Below are 22,878 nucleotides of genomic sequence, written 5' to 3' on the forward strand. Positions count from 1 at the left end.
AGATGGATATGCAACCATTAATAAGGACTCAAACTTCGGGGCTGGAGATATGGATCAGCAATTAAGAGCACCTGTGTTTTTGCAGAGGACCCAGTTTCAATTCCCAGCTACCACATTGTGACTCACAAGTGTTCATAACTCTAGCTCTGGGGTATCCAGTGCCCTCTTCTGATCTAAGTAGGCACCAGGCATGTACATGATGCACAAACATACAAACATACACAGAAAAAGAAAACAAATCTTTTTAAAAAGACTAAAACTTCCATATTTCTTAGCATGAAAATATAGTATGTGTTGGAAGTTGGGCTACTGAGGCATAAGTGGGTGTATTAAGTTCAAGTTAATATACATTAGTGGTTGTATATTGTCTAGAAAGGATATTTACTATCTCATCATTACCTCCTTATTATCCTTCTCTGTGTGGGGGTGCAAGGGAGCACTGTGTTGTTTCTGCCCTCTTCCCTCTTCTTCCTCCCCCAATCATGTACTTGGATATAGTAGGGAGCCATTGTGGACCACAGGGATGGCAGAGCTGCAGGAGAGAAGTATCAAGTCATCAACCCAGCCTGAGCTCTTCAGGCAAGAACTGACTTGCTTGACCTACTGTTACTTGGGTTCACATTGGGCTTCATTCCCTTCTCTTTTCCAGTAGCCTGTCCTGTAGTTTCACTAGCATAGCTCTAACAAAAAGCTGATGGTGAGCTCTTGTCATTCCTCCAAAATTTTAAAGAAAATGCTCCATGATCAAGACATCTGTAATCATACTTATTGTGTGAGTGTGGATTCAGAGTGGTGACGCTGTCTGTAGCTTTGAACCTGTCCCAGCCCTGAACCAGCCATGTGAACAAATATTATTGCCATCTTCTTCCTTGGCCACACTCAGGAATCCTTCCTGGCCCATTCTGCTGTTACCAAGGAAATCAAAGTTTCCTTTCATTGGTTTTTAGTCTTGTTAATAGAAGAATTTAAAGACAGACTCAGAAGAAAGTTTGAGTACTTTCTCATTAGTGTGTAAAAGAAAAACAACAGGACAAGAAGGCTGTAAGTCTCAGGAGTTACCAGGTAGAGATGGGAAAGAAGAAGAGAGAAGTTGTAGCAAGCTTTCTTGTCTGACTTTCTTTTGGGACCACCAGGCCCCAATAATGGTACAAAGACATATTATCATGAAAGCTTAGCCTTTAGCTTAGGCTTGTTCTGAACTAGCTCTTATAACTTAAATTAACCTGTTTTTATTAATCTACATTCTGCCACATGGCTTTTTACCTTTCTTTCATTCTGCACATCTGACTTCCTTCATGTTTCCCTGGTGTCTCCCCATTTCTCTTCTTTCTCAGGAAGTCTCGCCTATTCTCTCCTGCCTAGCTAGTGCTCATTCAGCTTTTTTTTTTTAAAGAAGAATTATTTATCTATTTATTATGCATACAGTGTTCTGCCTGCATGTATGTCTGAAGGCTGAAAGAGGGCACCAGATCTCATTGTGGATGTTTGTAAGTGAGTGTGGTTTCTTGGAACTGAACTTAGGAACTCTGGAAGAACAGCCAGTGCTCTTAACCATTGAGCCATCTCTTTAACCCCTCAGCGCTTATTAAAGTAATCACAGTGACTCATCTTCACAAAGTGTAAACAAATATCCTGCAACATTTCCCCCTTTTGTCTAAATAAAAAGGAAAGGTTTAACTCTAACATAGTAAAGCTATATAAAATAAGAACAGTTATTAGGTAAGAATTATATTCATAATGTCCAGTCCATTAGTATTTTGAAAAGTTAGGGAAAATACTCTATTGTCTTGATGAAACCAATGTTTTATACCTAAACTATTTTTTTTATTTTATAAGATTTATTTTGGGGGACATGGTGGTATTTACCTTTAATTCCAACCCTTAGGAGGCAGAGGCAGGTGGATTGTATCTAAACCATTTTTATCATAACTTGTATTACCATCCTAAAAATATCTTTTCAGACCTTAAAACATTTTCTTAGACAAACAACTTAAGCTTTTATGTCTCTCAATCTTACAAACTTTACTTCTCCTGTAAGTTTCAGTATAAGTGTCTGGTCTTCAAACACCATCAGAGACCCGAGAAAGATAAAATTTTACCTGAGAAAACAGGAGGTGCAGAGCAAACGACTTCCTAAACTATAGAAATAACAGAAACATCTGGCTTCCTGGACAGTCATCCAAAGTTCCTCTGTAATATTGAGGCAACCATCTTTGGCCTACAGGCTGAGAATACCTATCAGACTCCTTTATGAAGTAGGAATTTTGAAGGGCAAAGTTCAGCAGTCACCTTCTTTTGTGTTCTGATTATCTAATTTGGACAGCATACTGTGAACAGTTGAGACAAGGTCAGGTTTTTTTGTTTGTTTGTTTTTGTTTGTTTGTTTGTTTTTTGACTAGTGGTTAGCTTTGCAATAAATGAAAGCAAACTCCATATGGAGGTTCTCTTCAACACCCATCATCCTTTTTTGAAGTAGATTGGTGCAGCTAGGAGCAGATGTGTCTCACTGTTATTCAAAGACTTGTTACTAAAAAATCTGTAATGCCATATTCTGTAGGTGTCTGAAATGTTTGAAGACAATCTAAAATATCTCCGTTTAGCCTTGAAAACGTACCTAACATGACCACAAAGTTTGATTGTTATAGATGACTAACTACTAACCTGTATTTTTAATTATCCTAAATAGTTTGTAATAATAGTTTTCAATGGCTAGAACTACACATTATATTTTTAAATGAGCTATGTATGTATAATATCTTAAATAAGAGTAGAATCATGTACACAGCAAAAATAACCTCAAATTTGTATCAATATACAAAACTCCAAACCAATGTAAAATATTTGAGATTAAAAGTTGCTCTTTAATTTAAAAGTAGATTCAATAATTTACCCTTTCATGCTATCATTTCTATATACCCCCTTTTTTATCTTTTTAGAAAGGGATTCTTGAATCTAACTTCCTTTGCTTAGTATTCTCCTTAACCATGACCAATAACAACTTGCAACCAAACCCCCTATTAAACAATGATAAACATTCATAACCCACTGAATGACTAAAAACTATCAATCCCACCTTTTGGGAATGTAAACATCATGTTCTCTAGACTATTTCTTGTTGTCTGGGGTGAAGGCCTCTTCAAGAGACCCTGAGAAAATTGAGATAACAGTCAAGTCCTGGGAGAACTGGCTGTTGTCCAGTCTTGATGTGATGGGGAAGTTCAAGGCGTATTTGAAGTCCATGCTGGAGTAGTCTGTGAGGCTGGACCATCTCAGGCAGCAGCTTTAAAGTTGTTCTTGATGCATACTTTTGAAGAAACTGTAACAGAGGCATTCTGAGAAGCTGAATCACCTGAGATACTTGTCTTTATTGGTTTCATTGGTGTCTGGTTTGGTTTTGTTTGTTTGGTTTTTTTTTGTTATGTTTTTTGTTTTTTGTTTTTAAAACACAAACTTAAAACATTCATATATGTATTGACACAAGTTTGGAATGTATGGTGTGCACAAATCAGCTAAGGATGATTCTTTTCTTTGTGTTTGAGCAGATGTAAGGAGTCTGCCAGTGTTATCAGTTCATTTGAACTGCATAACCAAACTGTCATATAAATCTCCGTCCATGCTATATGAAAGGATGGCATGTAATAATAAGTCATGAGGACTCTGTAGCCAACAAGATTTATCACGTCTCCCTTGTGGAGGGATCGCATGTTTTGTTTTATTTTGTTTCATGTCTGTAGCTATTGTTTTCAGAGGTCTCCCTTGCTCCATATGATTTTCATTCATTTTTAAAGTAATCCATAGCTTTTTGTTTCCTGTGAGAACAAAAACATAACCTCTCCCCCAATGTATTACATTTTTTTTTGACTTCCATTATAAAGTTAAGACATCCTTAAAATATATAGTCTGGCTTAATTTAGTAGTTTTTCCCACAATTCAATGTCTTTCAGCAATGTTTGCTCTTAGCTCATCAGCATTCAAAAAAAATTCAAAGTAAATAAAACACCATACAGGACCCAGATGCCTTGTGTATTTCCTATCCTTACATGGCTTATTTTCTTTACACTGCTCTTTCTTTTAAAACTTTATTATTTTTAAACTATTTTTTAATGGCTATCTATACCCATTTTCTTTTCTTTCTTCAGCACCTAAGCATATTCAAACATTTTACACCTATTCAAAGGTTCCCTTGGTCTAGAAATGCTGAAGCAACAGGGCAGATGACCTTGCCAGTGAGAGTGAGGGCTAGCAACAAAAATGCCAAGTTTCTTTCTTCCATGTCCCTTTACCTGTGCTGCCACCGGAAGGTGCCACTCACATTTAAATAATTCCACCAAGAAAGTTCCTCCAAGGAGTTCCTAGCACCTTGTGTTTCAAGTGATTCAAGATGTAGGAAATTGACAACCAAACTTAGCCATCACAAAGTTTGCTCATTGTTTCTCTCCTTCAAAGGGTCGGTTTCACATGAAATGTTTTCTCATTGGGCAAAGGAGTGGCCTCAGCTTCTGCATTTGGATCCTAGTTCCTGTCCAGTGGGTGTGTGTCAAGAAGTAGGAGTAAATTTGGTTTGCAGCCCGAGCATGGTGCCTGCATAGAATACATTCAGGAAATGTGGAGTCGCCCCTCAGAGATGAAAACTCAATCATGCAGAGCCTTTAGATGCTCAAGTGCCTTTGCAGGAAACAGCATAGAACTGTAGCACCAATGCTCAAGCTGCTGCACACGTTAAGTCATCTCTAGATTGCCTGGAACTCCTAAGACAGTGTGAGAGTTGTGCAAATAGCTGGGCTGATGAGTTGTTGAGGGAATCCTGACAAGGGGGAAGTGTGCATGTGTTACATGCTTATTTGTTTTCCTCTGTTTCCTACATACAACTGTCTATTCCAAGGCCCACATAGCCCACATATGTAAACAGACCACGGTGGCTGCAGCTGCCACTGCCCATGGAAGAGTTGGTATATAAGCCCTTTCTGTTGTGCTCTTTCACGAAGTCCAGTGTTTCTCTACATACTTTATTTATCTAGCCATCCCTTTCCCTGTCTTCTGCTCCAGTTACTCCTAGCAGATTCCTAGTCTTTGTCCACATATTTTTAAAACTCTCAACCAATTCCTCTTCCTCACCTCTCCTGCCCCACTTTACATTTGACAGCAAGGTTCTAGGTCTCCTCTGCAAAGATGGTTAGACTGGGCAACCAGCTATCATCCATGTAGGGGTTTCTTAGTTCATGCATAGGTCTGGAAATTCTGGAGAACTCTTTCTCTCTCTCTCTGTCTCTCTCTCTCTGTCTCTCTCTCTCTGTCTCTGTGTGTGTGTGTGTGTGTGTGTTGGGGGTCCTTATGTGTGGTGTGTATTTGTGTTTGTATGTGTGTGTGCACATGTATCCATGTGGATGTAGGTAAACTTGTGGAGGCCAGAAGTCTATAGCAGGTGTTCTGTCCATGGCTTTCTACTTTGTTTCTTGAGGTGGGGTACTCACTGATTGGCTAGACTGGCTGGCCAGAGTGTTCTGGGCATCTACTTATCTCAACCCTCACATCCAGCATGAAGCTTACAGACATGCACCAACATGCCATCTCTCCAGACCTCCAAGGATGCCACCTCTCTAGTCAATTCCTTCTAGCCTACATGTCTCCCTCACACACTCTCTCCATGAAACATTAATCTAAGTGTTTCGGTGTGGTTACTCCATGACCTCTTTCCAGGTGCATGGAAGAGCAGCCAGTGTCTCACCCCCATGCACCCTCCCATGCTGTCTACTGGGAAACATTAATTGCAGGGAGAAAACCCCCATTTTCCTCCTGTTTCCCATCAAGTGGGCAATTAAGTGCTAGTGCACGTATATTTGAACTTGCCAAATTAATATCTGAACTTTATTGTGCTGACCCTTTTAAGTTAATCTCTCCTTTTTTTTAAATAAGTCACCAGTTTTGAAGGACTATCCTTTTTTTAGACCATGTATAAGAAATCTATCATCTGCAAATAATTAGACAGTGGGAATTATATTGTATTGCTAATGAGCAGATGTGCATGCTTGTAGTGGGGGAACAGCTGCACACACACAAAATGCAAAAGTGGCTCAAACCCAGCATTATGAATTCTGCAAGGGCCTTCAGTCTTTTAAGAATTTCAGGGAACTGAGAAAAACGAAACAAAGAACCTAGTACTTTTTCTTTATTAATTGTTCTCTCAAGTGTGCTTCCCCTGCATAGCATCATCATACACATGTATGCACAATACCCCTGCTATTTGCATTCTCAAGTGTCTCCTTCATAGAATGCTCATATGGAACAGGTTTGCTCTGCCTTTTGGTGTTACGAGGATCTGGTACCTCCAAACTGATTCAAGGACTCTTGGTGACTGCCACCTTCATGCTGGCCTTGGTGCCTGGAAACTTGTGTATGCAAAGCCATATTTGATTCATGGAAGTTAGACCCATTTTGCAGATGGACAGACTGCCCAAGTGAGGCAAGAGTATTTGGCTGAGGCCTGCTAGTACATTACCATTATGTGTCAGGGATGGAATTTCTTCTCTGGGGCTCAGTTCCAAGCTTTGTGTTCCTTGTCTGGTAAAACACGTGACTTCACATCATTAAGCGATGCTTTCAGAGAGCAGGAGACGTGACCCACGGTGACTGGAAACAGCTGCACACTTGCCAGTGGCGGTGACTTCTGCAGTGTCCTTTACAATTCCATACATGCTGTTAAGGATTAGCAAGAGGAGGATAATTGGGCTTCTGGAAACATTCAGAGGGGCTGCACAGGTTTTACACCATCAGTTATAATTTGAAAACTTCGCACTTCAGCAATAAAATATGAAGTCAGAAGAACTATTACACTTCACATAATGTCCTAAATTAGGTAAGGGGAGGATCAGAACCAATAGCATTAGTGAGGCTGGAGTTTCCAGGCTTCAGTGATGGCAGGTGGGGCCATTCAGTTCAGCTCACACACTAAAAACAATGTAAGGTGTCAGGTAAAAGATTTAAAAACACCCTGAAAACATCACAAACAACTGACACATGAGGAATGACCAGATTAAGATGGAAGGAAACAGGAAGGGAGACAGGCAGAAGAGAACTGGAGACACCAATGTTCTCAGAGAATTCTCCAACACCATAAATGTGGGTTTGGGGGTCCTGACTAAGACGTGGAAGGTATGGGATCTGTCTTCTCAGTCATACATGGAACACACACTAGGCCAGAAAAAGATCAGTGTGGCTAAAGGGTTTAAAAACACATAGATTAGGATTCTCTTACCATTGCATTATTCTACTAGAAATCAGTAGCAGCAAGTTATCCAGAAAGATCCTCTTAGGTTAAGAAGAAAACTTGTGACTTGCACGGGGAATCCCCTCCCTGCCTCTCCTGTTTGAACACTTGATCCCCAGCTTGTGGCTCTGTTTTGTAGGGTGGTGGAGTCTTTTGGAGGTAGGGACTAGCAGAAGGAAGTGGCTCCCTGTGGGATGGGTCTTGAGACTTGAATATTATCCTGTTTCTTGTCTTGTCTCTGCTTCCTGATCTACAGTTAGGTAAGCAAGCAGATATGGAAAATTCTGCCACATCTTTCTCCACTTCAAGGGACTGTGTCCCCTCAAACCATGAGCCAAAATCAATCTCCCCTCCCTAAAGTTGTTTCTTGTTGTGCCGATAAGGAAAATCAGTAACAATTCTAATTATTAAGGATAAATCATGAATGGTTAGAAAATACTTTAATTAGGTGATAATTCAGTATATATATCTCCAAGTTTGTAGGGAATGGCTAAACAGTTCTTACACCCATCTGTGAGAAGAGAGAAACAAGAAACCACAAAACCATCTCAAATAGTAGGAAAGAAGAATTAAGAACATAAACCAATGACATGGAGCAGAAACCAGAAGCAGTGATGACCATGAGAGTCAAGGCCTTCCAAATGCATGTGCTGGTAAAATTTTAGTAAAGTCTGTCAATAGAAAATAAGGCAGAGGGCTAGAGAGATGGCTCAGCCATTAAAGGCTAGGCTCACAACCAAAAAAAAAAAAAAAGGAATCTCTCATGCAAACACTGAAGATATTTTGATATTTCCAAACTCAGAGGACATCTAGAGCAATGAACTAGGGAAGACAGTTACATTGAAAACAAACCCCTTAAAAATAGAGCCCAACAGGGTTATCCCCATTTCTCATCTGTCTTGTGGTGGCACAGGCAGGACAAAGGACAAAGATGCTCTTCCCGTTCTGCCCATCAGTGCCTGAGGCAAGTGTGAGAGCTGGCTCTGAGGTCCCCACCAGCTGTAACTCTCAGGAGAGCAGGCCCAGGACCTCACCAGGGAAGCACAATAGAGCCACCGCTGTTAGCTTAGGTGCGGGCGAGCCAGCCCCCAAGTGGGGTCAGCTCCCCCACACTTGCAGCTTGGGGCTGGCTCACCACACCTCTGCTAACAGGGTTGGCTCTATTGTGCTGGCACCCTGACCCCATTCCTTACTGCCTGCGACAGATGAGCAGTATGGCCCTTCCCCTTGCCAGCTGCAGCACTCAGAAAAGTGGGTCCTGCTCCATTCCTAGGCAGCACAGCAGAGCGGGCCTTGTTGTTGGAGGTGTGGGTGGCCCAGCTCTGATGTTGCTAGCATGGAAGGGCTGTCCCCTATTACTCATCTGACTGTGGCAGCATAGGCAGAGGAGAGACGTCCTCTGCCCCAGCCCCCCACCCATCAAGGCCTGAGACGGGTGGAGGAGCCGGCTCTGTGGTCTTAAGAGTGGGAGGGCTGTCCCTGTCCCTCACCAGCTACAGCACTTGGGAGAGTGGCCCCTACACCTCGCCTGCGCAGCACAGTAGACCTAGTCCTGATGGTGTGGGGGGGGGGGGAGCTGAAACTAAGGGCAAGAACGCAGGAGAACTGGCCCCACCCCTTGCTCATTGTTGCAAGGCATAAACTAGCCTCAGCAATGCTGGAGCGCTCACCCTGGTGGTGAGGAATGGGGAGAGCTGGCAGGCTGGCCAACCCTGCAGCTGCCCAGGCCCAGAGCCAGGGTCATGACTTGGCCTGCCCCAACACCAACCCCATCTATGATCTTCTGGAGTAAGTGAAGGGACTTGACCCAAAGCTGCAGGGTCTCCACAACACAGGGCAGAGAGAGGGTGTCCAAGAAGAGTCTCAGTGAGGATCCAACATTGATAGTGAAACAGAAACCAGGGGCCTCGAACTAGATCAGTGACTCTGCAGTGAGCACTTGCAAGTAAAGATCTATGGACAAAAGGGTTTATTTCCATGATGATATTTTTAAATCCTTTTTTTTTTCTCTTAAAATTTTTTTTGGGGGGTGAGCAGTCAGGAGCAGAGGATGGATGTGAAGGGGCTGGGATATGGATGGGATCAAGATGCATACCGTGAAAGATACGAAGAATAAATAAAAAGAAAGAACTCAACAAAATGAAATGCACCTGGTGTGGCTAAAGAAATTGAATCCATATTTGACATGAGATGCTTCAGTGAGTTCTACCAACATTTAAGAGAGAATCCATTGCTGTCTTGTGGGATGTCTTCTCAGAGCTGAAGAGAATAGAAGTTTGTTTCATGCCTCCACACAATCTTGGTACCCAAATCTGAGCACATGAGAAAACACAATTGCAGGACAGTCTTATGGAGGAAGATGTATGCAGAGATCCTCAGTGGACTGTCAGCAAGCTGAAATCAGCGACATCTGGAAGACAACATCTGTGATCAAGTGGGTTCCATGGCCCAAAGTTTAGCATTTCAGTGTTAACTGAGAAAACTGGCCCGAGTGTTTCATGTACAGATTAAAAGGAAAACATGACTACCAGAGTCGATGCAACAAGGTATTCAACACAATTTCGTATTCATAAGTGACAAAGCATGGAAAAGGTCTCTCCACAGGCCTACTGTGCACACACACACCACTGAACAGTGAAATATTCAGAAACTGCAGCATGTTGGAGTAACCACTGTGGGGTTTGTTGTTGTTTGTTTGTAATTGTTCTGTTTTACTTTTGGTCTCACTCTGTAGCCTAGGCCAGCCTGGAACTCGTTATCATGTAGCCCAAGCTGGCTTCGGACACACAAGTCCTGTGATTAGAGATGTGAGCTATCAGCCCCAGCTCTATGACAGCGTCTTCTCTGCCTTGTACTGGGGCGGGTGGGAATTCTCATTCAGACTGAAGTCAAGGAGAGAATGACCGAGTAATGCTCACTTCTCTCCAGCTCTCTGGGATTTCCCCCTCTCCTAGTGGCCATGTGACTGAGTTCTGGACAGTGGAATGTGCCAGAAATGACACCTTCTACTTCCAATCTTAGCTCCTAAAACTCCTGCCTGGCTTTTGAGCCCTGAACGTGAACAACCCAGGGAAGCAACCTATCAAAGATACATCAGGTCCCAGAAGGAGCAGAGCTTAGCAGCCCTTTTTACCAAATGAACTTACATGAGCAAGAAGTAAACTATTAGGTTCAGCTATGAGAATTTCAGAAAGAGGTTCCTTAAAGAGAAGTGCCTTTAATAAATCTCAAATAATGTTCACTTAGCCATGGGGCAGCTGGAAGACCCTGTAACCAGCTTATGAATGTGTCATTCCTCTTAGATATTTGTAAATCTAGTAGAAACGCCGGTGAAACCCTATAGTCCTGCTGCTGTGATGGTACTGTTCTCACCCTGTCCCTTCGTCTTCCTCTACCCCCTCCTTCTTCAGACTTGGGGAAAAAAAAGATTTTCAGTATTTATAAAAGACAAAGTTTTCTTTCTTATGTAAGAACAGCACAGGGAACGTTTTCTTCCATGTGTCCTGAGTCACTGTAAAACAGCACCTGTTAGGCTGCTGTGAGCTTGATGCGGGGACACACAAACAGACGGTACAGAAGAGAGAAGTAAGCAGGGGGCGCATGTACCTGAGTACAGAGGCGACTATTGACATCACTGCAGCTTCAGAACACTGGGGAGGGGACTTTTGAATTAACAGAGATGCTTTTCTAATGGGAGAAAAATCAATTGAGTTTCTGCCTCATGCCGTGCACAAAAACCAATTCCTCCTACGTTTAAGACCTGAATGCCAAAGGAAAAATATGCAGACTTTCAGATGAATGACATCATGTGGTGCCGGGTCTGCAAATATTTCCTGTAAAAGACACCAAAAGTAAAAACCAACAAGGCAAATGAGTTTGGTAAATTCAGCCATCTCAAAATTTTGGCTTATTATAAAGGATTATAGGTGCTGGAGAAATGACTCAGCAGTTAAGAGCTCTTGCTGCTCTTACAGAGGACCCAGGTTCAGTTCTCAGTACATTATGATGGCCTAAAACCACCTGTAACTCTAGGATCTATGCCTTCTTCTGACTCTGAAGACATCAGGAAGACACCAAGCAAACACTCCTACACATAAATTAAATATAAGTAAAAATGAAACAAACCACTGTAAAGAAAATGCCAGTTTTCTTTAATGAGATTATATCTAATAATGGATTTATATCCAGAGTATTTAAAATATATGAAATAGATTTTTTTTAAGAAACACAGATTGCTGCAACGGAATATGGCCAAGGTATTTAAATAGCAGCAGAGAAGCATAAAATTAAAAACAGCATGATTATCAATTAGGAAAATGCAAATGAAGATCAAATGAGATTGTATCATGAACTGAGCTGACTGACCGAAGGTAGAATGTCAGACTGGAACACATTCTTCGAATTGGCAGGTTCTCAGAGCGCCTGGGTTCTCGATGGAGGGACATGGGTTTTGTAAATCAGAGCCACTGGTCTGGAGAGTGGCTTACATGCCAGTTACACTGAGGATGTACAAACCTCACTAACCGACATCTTCGTTTCTAGGTGTGTACCCATGAGTATCTCACACACATGTGGAGCAGACTGCGTGCTGATGCTGTTGTTAGCAGTCTTGGGCTGGTGATGCTCATCACAGGATAAATGCATTCATGGTGTGTGGGTGGGTACTCATTCAAGAGCTGTTCTGAAGCCACAGAATGAAGCAATGGGAGACGGAAAACACTGTATAGTTTCATTTGTATAAATTTCCAAAATAGGTCAAACTAAACTAGAAGGCATTTTCATTAGAAGGGACACATAGGGGAGAGTGGTCCTCCATTTCTTTATGTTGGAGGTCTTTATCTGAGCATTCACTTCATGACAATGAATAATGATACTGTTATCTTACTGTAACATTGAAGTGTATACTTGATAAATCTTGCACTATGCTTTATGTGCTTTGCTCCATGTGTTTTATATACTTTTCTATATTGAGTCTTAGTTTCATTTTCTGTTGCTATGTTAAAATAGTCTGACAAAAGCAACTTAAGGGAGAATGAGCTTATTTCAGTGTCACAGTCCAAGGTGCAATCCATCATGACAGAGAAATTAAGGCAGTAGGAGCTTGAAGCACCTGTCAGATCCCATTTATAGTCAGCAGTAGAGAGTGGCAGATGCATGGTTGCTAATGCACAGCTCACTTTCTCCATTTTATGACGTCTGTTTATGCATGGTGTTGTTCTGTACACATCGTGAAAAGCTCACATCTGGTCTGTGGTGATCACTGCTAGTCTATGCTGATCTGTGGTGGTCACTGCTGGTCTGTACTGGTCTGTGTGCACACAGGCTTATTTAGAGTAGGCTAGTCAGCCAGTGAGCTCCAGGAGCCCACTGTCTCCATCCCACTAGCACTAGTGTGCCCAGCTTTTTAGTAGGCACTGGAGATGAAACCCAGGTCCTCACGCTAGTGCAGCAGGCACTTTCTTGGCTGAGCCACCAGGCTATGTTAACTATTTTGATGCCCTCTCTAGCTCATCTACCATATTCACCTCATCATTTTAAATTTAAAATGAGCTGTCAGTTTAAATTGACAGAATTAATTTTTCATTCAGGTAAAGCGAGACTGTTCAATATTCATGGGGTACATCTCAGACACCTGAGAGAATGGCCAGGTGTGCCAAGAAGAGCTCTTGGGTTACAGTAAGAAGCTGTGTGTCACTGTGAGGGAGAGATGCTCGTGACCTGGTGGAGAATGCTGGAGCACTGTGGTGTCCTCTCCGGTTTCCCAGCCACCAGAAGGAGGCAACACTGGAGTGAACTGTGTGAGCTATGGTCTTCCGTGTCCCTGAGGTGTGCAGGTGGCTTTTAATGCCATCTCTGTGGAGACAAACTGAATGAGTCAGCTCCCAAGCACAGGACAGAAGTCGCGTTTTTCCATGTGTATCAAATGACAGCAGTTCTAAGCCATTTTCAGCAGTTTTACTTTTCATTGAGATGGATTTTGCAGAAGCAACTGGAGGTGTTCACAATTTTGGAGACAGCCGTAGCCTCTAAGCCCCTCCCCAAGCTGAAGGAGTCAACCACAGATCTTAGATGCACCATCACCAGTAGGACAAGGTAGTATGCAGGACTAAGGACTTTCTCTGGGAGTCACACAATGTACGAAACAGTGAATGCGAAGATGGGCAGTAAAGCAGCTTGGATAGGAACAAATCTAGTGACTCTCATAGAATCAGTTAGCTTCCCCGAGGCAGGAATTCAGTGCCTGTGACTAGAGGGGGACACAGGGGTGGGGAGGAGAACCTATAAGTAAATGAGAGAGGTAGAGAGGCAAAGAGAAGAAGTTGAGTGAGGATGTGGCCTCTGGAGAGGCCTTGGTCCCAAGCACAGTGGAGTGAATGGAGTTTGAGAGGTATGGCCACGTGACCAGGTTCTGACTAGTAAGATATAACTAACTGTGCAGTGTGAAATTTCTAGGGAGGCTGTTTAAAGATTGAGGAAGTCAGGACAGGCTGGTGGCCCAGTGGGTGAAGGCACTTGTCATGCAGGCCTGGAGGCCTGAGTCTGATGCCCAGAACCCACATAAAGGTGGAAGAAGAGAACTGATTCCACAGAGTTGTCCTCTGTCTTCCGCATACACACCACGCCATGCATGTATTTGTCCATATAGGTGATAGACAAATGTGATAATAATAAAAATTAATAAAGATGTAGGAAGTAGGAGGTTTCGTCCACTCACTTTTCCTCCTCCTTCCTTCTCTTAGTTTGCACTTTGGTCATGGTGGTTTCAGGACCAGATGATGTTTGTCCTTGACGGTGAGGCCGTGTGCTAAAAACAATTGAGTGAAAAGAAATCTGAGTCCCCGGTGACCATGGAGCCACCGATTCCCAACTGCAGGAAAGCTTCACCTATTCAGCTTTTAAAAAGCACATTTCTGTCTTGCTTCACCAGCTTTGTTTTCATCCCTGGTAACACGGATGCTGTTCCCGTGGACACCAAGAGGCAGGACAGTGCACAGAGATTCTTGGGCAGTGTGGTAGCCATACTGGTCGCCAGCAAAGACCGGGTGCCTCTTTAATGCTTCTCTTTTCTCATGCCCAGAGTTGTAAACAAGGAGCAAAAAAGACATTTGGTGGTTTTCTTCATATATTTAGAGCCTTATATCAAAACTGTATTCACACTAAATTCAATTTTTACTTACTCCAAGTCTGTTGGTTTAGAACTTAAATGCCACTTAAAACGCTGCCTTGGGATACTCCGTCCTAAACGGGATGTCTTCATCAAACCCCTCCCATCTATTTGGAAGAAGAGGCAGAACGAGTGTGAGGGTCAGAGGGAATGGATGATACCAAGGAAACTGTGTCCTCCAGACACAACAGGAATGACACGCATGTAGAGTCAAGCCAGATAGGGTTCCAGTGCTAAGAGGAGAGAGTAGACATGAGCTCTCACTCATAACCAGGAAGTTACCTCCACCTGACAACCATTTGCAGAGGAAACATTGTTTCCTACAATGGAGTCTCATGGATATACAAACCACACTTAAGGTCAGGCCCTGGGCCCAGCAGTAGATGCTGACAGAAATTGAACTCAATGGTGTTTTTGTAGATTTTTTTTTCATATTACTTTGTTTGAGCAATTTTTTTTATATTACTGGTCTTTTGCTTGTATATTATGGTTTCTAATTTTGTATCTTTATGGGGCTTGTTTCTGTGTGGGGGGGCATACCTGTATTTGTCTGTGTGTGTGTGTCTGTGTGTGTATTTCTTGTGCTGTTTATTTGTTTTTATTATCCTATTTTTTTATTTGCTGGTTTGTTTTCTAAAGAGAGAGAGATAGAAGGCATGTAGTTGGGTGTGTGGGGAGGTAGGGAGAGGACGTGGGATGAAATGAGAAAGGGGAAAAACAAGATCAGAATGCAGTATATGGAAAAATACTTTCGATTAAAAAAGCAGTTTGACAAAAACAAATTAAGGAATATCTTATATTCACTTATGCAAACCTCCATTCTCTTGAATTCTAAGAAATGTATGTATGTGGAATTGTAAATGAAATAACAAAGCATTAAAACAAAGCCACGCTAGTGACCATGGGAGTTAGTGGATACAGACACAAATATAGACATGGAAGACTCCCATGATTCCTCTGCAGTTGTTGGTTTCTTCCCTCCTGTGGCTCCCACTTCTTCCCATTGCTTTGCTCAGCTGCCTTGAACATGAAGACTGTACATAATGATATTGGAGGCCATGGCCCATTAATATAAAGGAACAGATCTCAACTAGAGGCAGTTTTGCCACCTAGGGGACAAGTAGCAATGTGTAGAGATAATTTTGCATGTCACAACTGGGTGGGCATCAGTGGATAGAGCCTGAGGGTGCTCTTATGTGTCCTAGAATGCATTGGGCAGCCCAAGAACTGCGGATCATCTGGCTCAGGATGTGAGCAGTGCAGAAGCTGAAGCATCTCTGTATAGAGAATACCTACTGCATCTCAGCAGCTCAGTTGTCTGACTGTCATTAAAAACACTTAGATTTTACTTTAAGGATATTAATTGATTTCTTCACTTTCCCTCCATCTTGAAAAGAGCCCAAGCGAGCTTTGTGCCCCCCCCCATGACCTAGTTAACACTCTCCCTAGCTGGCAGCTTATTAGCTCCTGGTAGGCAAGAGCTAATGGAAGGCTGATGCTTAACCAAGATGCACATTTCAATATTACCTCCTGGGGTGCTGAGACTTAATATTCAGGAATTGAAGACATTTATACACTAACTCAATGGATTCTTTGAAGGCAGTTTTGACTTACATTTTGAAAGCACTTTTGAGGAATAATAAATACACAGAGAAGAGATGGTCAACATGTTTTATAAGGGAGCTGCCATTTTGGAGGGCTCAGGGCAGGGAAGGGGCAGCTGAGTTTAGCAGTGAGAAGGACAAGGGGAAAAGCAAATGGCGGCAGAATGGTTAGGATGATTGAAGGACTTCAATCAGAGCATTGCTGCTGTGGAGACAGTCAGGGAAGGGAGAAGCAGAGAAGTCTAGAACAAAGACAAGTAGGTAAAACCAGATGTGAGTAACTCAGCGATTTGAAATTTTTCTCAAAATCTGATGCAGTTTTGTAAAGTTTTAACCTGAGTTACTTTACTAAATTCAAATTCGTGTGTGTGTGTGTGTGTGTGTGTGTCTGTGTCTGTGCTGAAGGTGTGGGTGTGTTAGTTTCCCTTTCTTTGCTATGATAAAACACCTTGAGATAAACAATCTAAGGAAAGGCATGTATTTTAGCATGCAATTCTGAAAGGCCACAGCCCATCATTGTGGGGATGTCAAGGCAGCAGGAACTTGAAGCAGTCATTCCCACCCACAGTCAAGAGCAGAGGGAATGCATGCCTGCCTGCCAGCTCACCTGACTCTTCTTATCATTCAGTCTTGGGAGGGGGTAGCCCATGAAGTGATGCCACCCATATTCAGGGTAGCTCTTCCCACTCAATTAACCCAATAAAAACATTCCTCACACGCATGTCCACTGGCCAATCAGTCTAGACAGTTCCTCATTGAGACTCTTTTCCCAGGTAATCCTAGATTATGTCAGGTTGACAGTTAGAACTTGCTATCACAGCAGGTGTGTATATGAACGTGTGAGTGCTGCACATGTGCACATATGTGTGCTGGTGCACACTTCTTTCAATGCACATTTGTGCCCGTGTGTGTGGAGGCTAGAGGACATCAGGTGCCCTGGTCTAGCTCTCTCCATCTTGTTCCCTTGAGCCAGAGTCCCTCGCTGAACCTGCATCTAGGCTGGTAGCCAGCAAGCCCCAGGATCCTCTTGTCTCCCTTGCCACCACCACCACTGAGGTAAAGGCATGAACGGCTACATAAGACTTCAGTGTGTGTGTGGGGGGGATGCTGGGAATTTTGACTCAGGTCCTCACACTTGGACAGCAAGCATTCTCACCCACTGAGCCATCTCCCCGGTTCTAGAGTTCATCTTTAACAGGATGTTGGGGGGGAAATTTATTATAGACATCTCTTTTACTTGCAAATATGTAAACAAATAATCCTCAGTTTACCTGTGTCCCCAGCCCTTGGTCTTAACTGTACTGGTTATAAAACATTAGAGTGAGAATACATGTAAATATTACTTATGCAAAGGCATGCGTATCCTTAAAACACTGGAGGGGCTGGCTATTCCTTCCCTGCTGTGTGTCCTGCCCACACCATGTCTGTGTGTTGGAGACTCACTCCCCAGTTCACGGCACTGTTGGGAGGCAGTGGAACCTTTAGGAGCCAGGGCCTGGAGGAAGAAGGTTAGGCCCTTGGGGGCAAACTCTTAAAGGGAATATTAGGACCTCTGCCCCTCCTCTTCCTCTTATTTGTGAGGTGAACAGCCCATACCACCATGAGCTGGTGATGATGTGCTGCCTCAGCATAGGCCATGGTACCCTGCAGCCATGCACTGAAAATTCTGAAACTGGAGCCAAAACCATCCTTTCCTCCTTACAACTGGATTTCTCACAGGTATTTATTTGTTGCAATGATGGAGAACTGAGTCTCCCAGAGCATCCCGCCCAACACAGTATACACCACAGTAATAAACGAAGAAATTGTTCTATAAGCATTTGCTTGTAAAATGATTGCTTATGGAGTATCTATTATGATCCAGGACTTTGATAAATTTACATAAGTTCAGAGATATTTGTTCTGATTAAAGATTTATTATTTTTAAAATTATATGCATGTGGGGAACAGGATATGTACCTGTTGAGTTTGGATGTCCATAGGGGCATAGCAGCCCCCTGGAGCCGAAGTTACAGGTTGCAATCCACCCTACATAGGGGGTGGGAACTGAAGTCAGGTCCTCTGTAAAAGCAATGCACTCACTTAACCACCAAGGCAACACTCCAGCTTCCTTCATTATAATTAAAACATATATTTCTGTTAGGGTTTCTATTGTGGTGAAGAGATACCATGACCATGGCAACTCTTATAAAAGAAATTATTAAATTGGGGATGGCTTACAGTTTCAGAGGTTTAGTCCATTATTATCATGCTGGGAAGCATGGCAGCATGCAGGCAGACTTAGTGCTGGAAAAGTTCTACATCTTGATCCCCAGGCAGCAGAAGAGCCTGTGTCTCACATTGGTTGTGGCTTGAGCTTATAAAATTCCAAACTCACCTCTTCTACAGTGACACACCTCCCAGTATTGCCACTCCCTATGGGCCAAGCATTCAAGCACACGAGTCTCTGGAGGCCATACCTATTCAAACCACCAGTTTCATTCCCAGAAACTCACATAAAGATAAAATTAAACACTTAGTAAAACTGGTCACAGCAATCTCATGGGAAAAAAATCTACATCTTTTAGCATTTGCCTATTGGTGCCAGCAGTATTATTCCAGAAGCCCCCTAATCTCCTCTGTTCTGGCCCTCAGGCATGCGCCAAGGCAATGACTATGGCACCCAGTACCGATCGGCGATCTATCCCACCTCCAAAGCACAGATGGAAACAGCCTTGAAATCCAAGGAGGAATACCAGAAGGTAGGCTCCCTAGCTTTGGCCTGCTCAGGCCAGAGTGACCTGGTCCTGCTCAGTGTTAAAGGGGTGTTTGACTCTGCTCATCTGTGACCATACTCCAAGGCATACATTCTGGCCATTTCTGCTAGCCTCCAAGCAGAGCCACTGTACAAAAGAAATGCGTGTAGTAAGAGTCTAAGAGTGGGCCTGTGTATATTTGTCTTTAAAATCAGCTCATCCCAGTGACTATGTGATGCTGTCCCTCTGACAGGGTCTGTTGAACAGATGTCGCATGTCTCTGTTCTGGAGCTGGAATTGGGAATCAAGGCATTGACACAGGGGGTTTCTTTCTGGGGCCTGAGGGAAGGACTAGCCCAGACTTTTCCCTGTAAATGTCACATGATCTTCCCTCTCTGTGTGTTTCTGTGTTCAGTCCTGCATTTATAAGGACACTGATCCTGTTCAATTCAGGCTAACCCTAGTAACCTCATTTAACTTGACGACTTCTGTGAAGACCCAACTCCAAATAAGGTCATGTTCTAAGAGCTTAAGGCTCCAATAGATCCTTTCTGGAAGACAGATCAACCCATAACATACACTCTCCAATTCCAGCAACAGTAAACTTAATTATAATAAAAGCATTTATCAGAAATATATACATTACATCATGAAATAATTGTTCTCACTGTTAACTTCTCTAATCTTTTAGAAAAATCTCCAGTGGAGATTTGGTTTTCTTAAAAAACAACTTGAGTTGCTTTAATGTTTAGAGTTCTGTGATAATACTCAAATTTTAATTAAGATATTTTCTGATTTAACAATAGAGCTGTAGCTACCCTGGTGCTGTAAATAGTATGAGTCAGCCACCATGGTGGTAGATGGGGTTATGAGAAGGGCTGGGGTGAGGCATGTCTGTTATTGGGGTGTATGGCCTGGTCAATTCCACTGTGATAGGAGATAGCCTGGGGGAGATGCTGAGAGGGTCACCTCCTCCCATCAATTAAGGCTGTGATATCACCTTGCTTGTATGGCAGGCAGTCTGGGGCACATGGCTGCTATCCATACATTATTCCCTCTGTGAGTCTGCACTGAATTTTGTGACATTTCTTCTATTCCTCTATGGAGACTACAACATCAAAAGATCTCCATTTTCAGGAACCAAAGTGTCCCATCAATGTAGTTGGCAATGAGGCTAACTACATACCTGTGCCTAGGTGACTGCTATGATGTCTGTCCCACAGGTGACAGAGCTCAAGGTAATGGGCTTGTGTGTGAGGACTTTCTGGGATGGTTGGTACCAAGAAACAGGATCAGGGAAATCAAGGCAGTAACTTGAGTCAGTCAGCCATCTTACATCAAACAATAGAAAGAAAATAAATGCCTACATGCTGCCTGCCTGCTTGTGCTCAGCTAGCTGTGTTCTTTCTTCAAGACTGCCCCCCACCCCTGCCTCTCTTGCCCAGGGAATGATGCCACCCACGGTGGACTGGATCTTCTCATATAATGCATTTAATTAAGTCTCTCTCTCTCTCTCTCTCTCTCTCTCTCTCTCTCTCTCACACACACACACACACACACACACACACACACACACACACAGGCATGCCCTCAGGCTATCGCATTGACTCCTTCATTGAGACTCTCTTCCATGTTGTATCAAATTGACAATTTAGCTAATCATCCCACCATGTAAGTAATATCAGAAGCTCCCATCCACAGTGTCCCTCTCCAACCAGCTCTGTTCCCTAGCCAGAAAAGACTGCTAACTCTAAAGGCTCAAGGTTGATCCCACCAAAGGTCTCTCTGAAGTTGTGATGGAGTAGAGGCAGAAAATCTTGAGGTGATTTCCCCCAATAGGACCTCCTGCTGTGATCATATAGTCACATGGGAGACAACTTTAGCTATAGAAGTGAGCAGAGTGATACATAATACACAAACAGCCTTATAATAGCAGAGTTAGTCATAGTTGGATTACAGCCACATAAAAGGATATTTGCTGAATACCTATCACTCTTCTAAGTTTATTTTTATATAAATGAAGTTTTTTTCTTTTTTTTTTTTCTTTTACAAATCTTTGGTTATCCATCCACTAATGACCTGTATGCATATCTATAGCTATATCATCTACCTGCCATTTTGCTATCATCTATTATCTTTCTACCTACCTATATGTTATTTATATCTCTCTATATCTTTATTGAAAATTGCATGTGTTGGTGTAGTTCTGAGACCTTATTTCTACTTTGGGAGCTTGTGTGAATTTCTGCCCATTCTCTTTGTATAACTGATAATATATATAACTCACCCCAAAGAAGTCAACAATTTGCCTATGAAAGGTGATACAATTAGCTTTCACTCAATAAAGAATAAGTATTTTTCTTTACATTTACCTTAAAAGTTTTCTGGCTTTCAACGGGCCCTATATCATCAAGGTGGGTTCTCAGATTTGTGTCTTCCCAGCTGGCCAGAGAGTAGCTCTGGGTGACATTCCCTGTTCTTTATGTCAAGGGTGACCTAGGACAAATTTTGGAAACAACAAAGACATTTACTTTTAGAGGCTTCAGTTCTTCATGAGGCTAGTTAAGCCCCAAACATTTAGGCCAACGTTGAGAGTAGATACTCCATGTGTCATCTTTCCCCCTTCAGAGGTCCCTTTTATAGGCTTTCCGTCCTGGCCATTGAACTTCTCTGAGTCTTCAGGGACCCTTGCATACTAACTATAATGTTGACTTAGGTTACTAATTTGATAGTCTCTGATAGTTTGTCCCCCAGTGACCTGCAGGAACCTGCTTCTTCAGCAACTTCTTTATATTGGTGTTGGAGTTACAGCACTGCTTACCACAAAACAGCCATTTGAACATAAAATTAGCTGATTTTATCACAGGGACCAATTGTTGAGCTAATTAGATGTGTAGAAGTGCTGAGGAACCAGAAACCAAAAGTGATTTTTTTTCCCCCTCCAAATTGTGGTTTTCTGCAAAGTTGGCTGGGCTGTCAATTCTAGGCCCACACAGCAATCTGAAGACAAATTTTTCTCACTTCTAATCTAATGGTAGTGGATATAGGCAGGCAGGTCCAAGAAGGAGGATCAAACCTGCAGGAGCAAAACCCAGACTCCACGCTGGGTTTAATTACCTTGACAGGACTGAGTTCTACTAATGGAACTTGCTAGCTACTTCATGTCTTGGTGAGATGAGGACATTCATGAAAATGTGGTCAGTGCCCTCATCTTTTGAGTATGATCTTTGTAGTATTGTTCTTTATGTTTAAACTTCTTTCCTTAAAGAGTTTTGTGGTAGGGTTATTTGTAAGCAAATATTTAGAGCAATTAATCAAAGATGGTATTATTTGTGGATTACCATACACTGTCGACCAGTCTCCCAAGTGAGTCTCTTCTAAACCAACATCTTTTCGTCACTCTGGGAATGGTAAGAGTGTGGGATTCCTTTATACTCAAAATGTGACTCCTCTCCATTTAAGAATTAAGTATTTTGCTGGGTAGTGTTGATACATGCTTTTAATCTCAGCATTCAGGAGGCCAAGGAAGATGGATGTCTGTGAGTTCAAGGCCAGTCTAGTCTACAGAGTTTATGGACAGCCAGGGCTACATAGAGAAACCCTATCTTGAAAAACAAAACAAACAAAAAAGAATTAAGTATTTTAACCTCTGATAGATTGTGGGTCTTGAAATATAAGATATAATAGATGTGAAGATAGTCTGGCCAATCGTATGATCTAACTCATTCATAACTCTTCAAGACTCATGAGTGGAAAACACGATTTCATTGAATAGTTGTCTTGTCAGAAGAGAGAAGAAAAATCATGGTTTTCCTTTGAGTGCAGTTTATAATATACTCAGCTCTAATAAACATAAAACCTTATTCTAATTTACTAAACATTGTTTGAAAATCTGTTTCCTTAATTTCTCTTTCTGTTCATCTATTCACCCACCCATCCATCCATCCATTCATACACCCATCCATCCACCTACCCACCCATCCATCCGTCCATGTACCCACCCACCCACCTATCCATCCACCCACCCACCCATCCACACACTCATCCATCTATCCACCCCACCACACACACCCATTCATCTACCCACCCATCCATCCAACCACACACCCA

At 42.5% G+C, this 22,878-nt stretch overlaps 1 protein-coding gene across 4 annotated transcripts in view; it reads left to right on the forward strand.

Annotated features, from left to right (window-relative positions):
- Msra (methionine sulfoxide reductase A) overlaps positions 1-22,878 on the forward strand; it is a 329,701-nt gene that overhangs the window by 232,279 nt on the left and 74,544 nt on the right. For all 4 annotated transcript variants that reach the window (XM_051195539.1, XM_051195538.1, XM_051195541.1 and 1 more), the window contains exon 5: positions 18,668-18,774. In XM_051195539.1, the coding sequence (XP_051051496.1) occupies positions 18,668-18,774 (107 nt within the window). The remainder of the gene's footprint in view (positions 1-18,667; positions 18,775-22,878) is intronic.

Source organism: Phodopus roborovskii, unplaced genomic scaffold (assembly GCF_943737965.1).
Source record: "Phodopus roborovskii unplaced genomic scaffold, PHOROB, whole genome shotgun sequence".
NCBI classification, from domain to species: domain Eukaryota; kingdom Metazoa; phylum Chordata; class Mammalia; order Rodentia; family Cricetidae; genus Phodopus; species Phodopus roborovskii.